Source organism: Diaphorina citri, unplaced genomic scaffold, assembly GCF_000475195.1.
Source record: "Diaphorina citri unplaced genomic scaffold, Diaci psyllid genome assembly version 1.1 scaffold4282, whole genome shotgun sequence".
NCBI classification, from domain to species: Eukaryota; Metazoa; Arthropoda; class Insecta; order Hemiptera; family Psyllidae; genus Diaphorina; species Diaphorina citri.
In genome coordinates this window covers 1-3,931 of record NW_007381681.1, presented here as the reverse complement: position 1 = coordinate 3,931, position 3,931 = coordinate 1, and the positions used below count along the sequence as shown (strand labels likewise).

The window sequence follows — 3,931 nt, the reverse complement described above, 5'->3', positions numbered from 1 at the left end:
GTTTTTTTTTTTTTTTTTTTTTTTTTTTTTTTTTTTTTTGGTTTCTGTGGTTCCGTTAATTATTTGTTGACATTATCCATTACACACACAAACACACAAAAAAAAAAAAAAAAACGACATTAATTTTCAATCTGTTACGTCACTTTTGACTTTTGTCACAATACTTATAAAATGTCCCCCACCCACTAGCAACATGGATATTCATGATTTTTTTTTTTTTTTTTTTCTACATCATGGATGAATTAACTTTCATCCATCCGTGTGGATACTAGACCCAGGACGTATCCTTTTGTTATAACTAGTCCTATTAGTTGTATAAGTTTCAATTGAAGAACTATTGTGAGAATGGAGAACACAGACGTACCTTCGTAACCCTTCTACGGTCTATAGGTTAGGAGGAATATACATTTGAACCTACTCGAGTACTGAAGTTATTATAACTTAGGACTCGGCGACGCTGTAAGTATCGGGTAGTAAACTTCGACACCTTCTTGTTCTTTAACTTTAATCGGTCCACCAAATACAATTATAAATCTAAAAAAAGCGTCGTATACCGTTACTGTTTTGAGAAACATACATACATGGATGGAGTGTTGAATTTGAAAGCGGAGTCTTTTGATCTCGATAGGTCGGATTTCCTTATGAGTATGGTAGTTGGACATTTACTCGATAACGTTTATGGTCTCTTAATTCGGGTTTAAAAAATCTTTTATAAGTAACTGTCAAGTTTCACCTCAACCAGTTTCGACGATCGTACGTCTTGCGTGACATTCTCGCCTTCTATTTTGTTAGACTCCAACTAAATATACGACGTTAATGTAGCCTTAGAAGAGAAGAAAAAAATCCTTCAGAGAACTTTTTTCCCTCCACAAAGGATTTCTTGAAATCTTATCTGTGCTCTCATTTCAGCTACTGATGCTCACCACTAACATGATACGCAAAGATTTGAATGCCCAGAACCAGTATGATGCAGGACTTGCCTTGTCAGCTCTTGCCTGTTTTACAAGCACTGACCTCGCCCGAGATCTGGCCAATGATATCATGATGCTGGTATGTTTATTCTAACACAAAGATATGCATTGTTTAAGCTTACAAGGTTTCCACACTCTTAGGGAGTGAGGCATAAGAAACAAGAACTACCCTTGGACCACTCGGTCAATGAGTTGGATCCTTACTCTCTATACTCATAGGGAGTTGAAGAGTGAGTTACATGTTTTAGGATCTGAGTCATTGACTGAGTAGTCCACTGAAAAGAGTACTTAACCCTTGTGTATAACTCACTTTTTACAATTCTCTGACTTATAAAATTGCAAAGTTCTATAGTGATTGTAAAGTTACTTTTTTATTTATTTTTTTTTTTCTAAATTACCTAGGTACTTCATATATGTTTTGTTTTCACATATTACAGCTGACATCTACAAAACCCTATCTGAGAAAAAAAGCTGTCCTAATGATGTACAAGGTATTCCTGAAATTTCCCGATGCCCTAAGACCTGCCTTTCCAAGACTGAAAGAGAAACTGGAAGATCCAGATTCTGGTAAGAAATTAAGAATCAGGGGCCCATTTCTGAAAGGACTTGTCACTCCAAACTTTGCTCTTTGCATTCTTAGGTGTCAAAAGTTGACACACTTCATGACTTCTTTGCTGCTTGAGAAATGAAAGGTACAAAGTTTCAATTGAAAAAAAATCCTTTCAGAAAGAGCTTGTTGTTTATTTTTGAGATTAACCTTAAGTACCCTTTGTTTACCTTACCCTTTAGATTAACCTTTGTTTATACGAGATCTCAATTCTAAGGTTTCATTAAATTAGTGATACACCTACCCACCCTTTGTTTACCTTACCCTTTAGATTAACCTTTGTTTATACGAGATCTCAATTCTAAGGTTTCATTAAATTAGTGATACACCTACCATGATACGATATTGGTAAATTTAACTCAGAAACGAATCGCCTAGCGCCTTTTTTATGTCTCTGGATTGACATTAATCAAGGATTAATCTTGGATTTAAGTAACCATTTAACTTAATTCCTAATTAATCTATTCTATCTTCTCAGGAGTTCAATCAGCCGCCGTTAACGTTGTGTGTGAATTGGCGAGGAAAAATCCCAAGAACTACCTGAGTCTGGCTCCTGTCTTCTTCAAGTTGATGACAACATCATCCAATAACTGGATGCTTATCAAAATCATCAAACTGGTATGCTGCTCTAGATTTTTGCTGATTTTTGAAGAGGTTTTATAGAGGGAACTGTAACTGTTAGGGTCTTATCGTCCCGAAATCGAAGAGAAAAGGAAGACAGGATAGGAGAAAACCAGCCGTTCCGAAAACGAACCTTGTCCCTTCAGGATAAAATCCTCCCCGGGCGGGAATCGAACCCGCGGCCTAGCGCTTACAAGGCGTTTTTGCTGTGAACGTTGTGTGTGAACTGGCGAGGAAAAATCCCAAGAACTACCTGAGTTTGGCTCCTGTCTTCTTCAAGTTGATGACAACATCATCCAATAACTGGATGCTCATCAAAATCATCAAACTGGTATGCTGCTCTAGATTTTTGCTGATTTTTGAAGAGGTTTTATAGAGGGAACTGTAACTGCTAGGGTCTTATCGTCCCGAAATCGAAGAGAAAAGGAAGACAGGATAGGAGAAAACCAGCCTTTCCGAAAACGAACCTTGTCCCTTCAGGATAAAATCCTCCCCGGGCGGGAATCGAACCCGCGGCCTAGCGCTTACAAGGCGTTTTTGCAGCTTCTTTTTGAAGAGGTTTGACAGGGGGAACTGTAACTGCTAGGGTCTTACTGTCCCGAAATCTAAGAGAGAAGGAAGACAGGATAGGAGAAAACCAGCCGTTCCGAGAACGAACCTTGTCCCTTCAGGATAAAATCCTCCCCGGGCGGGAATCGAACCCGCGGCCTAGCGCTTACAAGGCGTTTTTGCTTCTGCATTTACCCCAAAGGTCGTGGAAGCAAATGTAATCACTTTGAAGTTGATTTTTTTTCTCTCTCTTTATTTCTGATTGATTTTTTCCTCTTCCAAGCTTTGGAAGGTTGTGACAAATTTGATTGTGTCCTTTCCCCCACCTTTATGAGATTTTAATGAAGTATAGCTGGGAAATTTCAGGCTGGTATTCTCCCTGTTTAAAGTCACCCAGTCATACTAACCTGGTATTCTCCTTGTTTAAAGTCACCCAGTCATACTAACCTGGTATTCTCCCTGTTTAAAGTCCCCTAGTCAGACTAAGCTGGTCTACTCCCTGTTAAAAGTCCCCCAGGCAGATTTCACCACTAATAATGAATTCATAAATCTAAGCCGGTCTACTCCCTGTTAAAAGTCCCCCAGCCAGATTTCACCACTAATAATGAATTCATAAATAACTTTATGTATTCCTTAGGTCCTGTATGCCGTAATTATTTCATAACTTCATGTATACTTTTAGGTCCTATATGCCGCGGCCTGGATATGTGGCGAGTTTCGCGAACACCTGGACTCGCCGCGGGCGACACTCGAGGCAATGACTAGACGAGGCCTGAGTCTCCTGCCCGGTCATATCCAAGCAGTATACGTGCAGAACATGCTCAAGATCCTGGCCCGCATTTTGGACAGCGCTGAGTCTCGGGACGACGCTATTGAGGTGAGATATGCGTAAGGCCAGTCACTCACTATCAGGTACACCTGATCAGGTGTCAGGTTTACCTGCTAGAGTCATTCTCCCAACCTCTTCTGGGCTTTCAAGATAGCAACGAGTGTTCATGATAAAGTAAGTCTAATTAATGATAGAGTCAGTTCTACCTGATGGTGTGAGTGCTCATCAAGTATCAGGTAGACCTGACAAGCGGACCTGATCAGCCGTACCTGTCAGGTCTACCTGATAGTGAGTAGGCCTGAGAAAGAATTGCTATAAAGATGAAACTTTTGTATCTATTGAGGTGAGTTCTGA

General features: G+C 39.8%; 1 protein-coding gene across 1 annotated transcript in view; it reads left to right on the top strand.

Annotated features, from left to right (window-relative positions):
- Nucleotides 1-3,625, top strand: part of LOC103520932 (AP-3 complex subunit delta-1-like) — a gene marked incomplete at its 3' end in the record, with an annotated part of 6,879 nt that extends 3,254 nt beyond the window's left edge. The window contains exons 2-5 of the mRNA XM_026831851.1: nt 910-1,050; nt 1,409-1,538; nt 2,057-2,232; nt 3,431-3,625. Coding sequence (XP_026687652.1) covers nt 910-1,050; nt 1,409-1,538; nt 2,057-2,232; nt 3,431-3,625 — 642 coding nt within the window. The remainder of the gene's footprint in view (nt 1-909; nt 1,051-1,408; nt 1,539-2,056; nt 2,233-3,430) is intronic.
- Between the last annotated feature and the right edge of the window lie 306 nt (nt 3,626-3,931).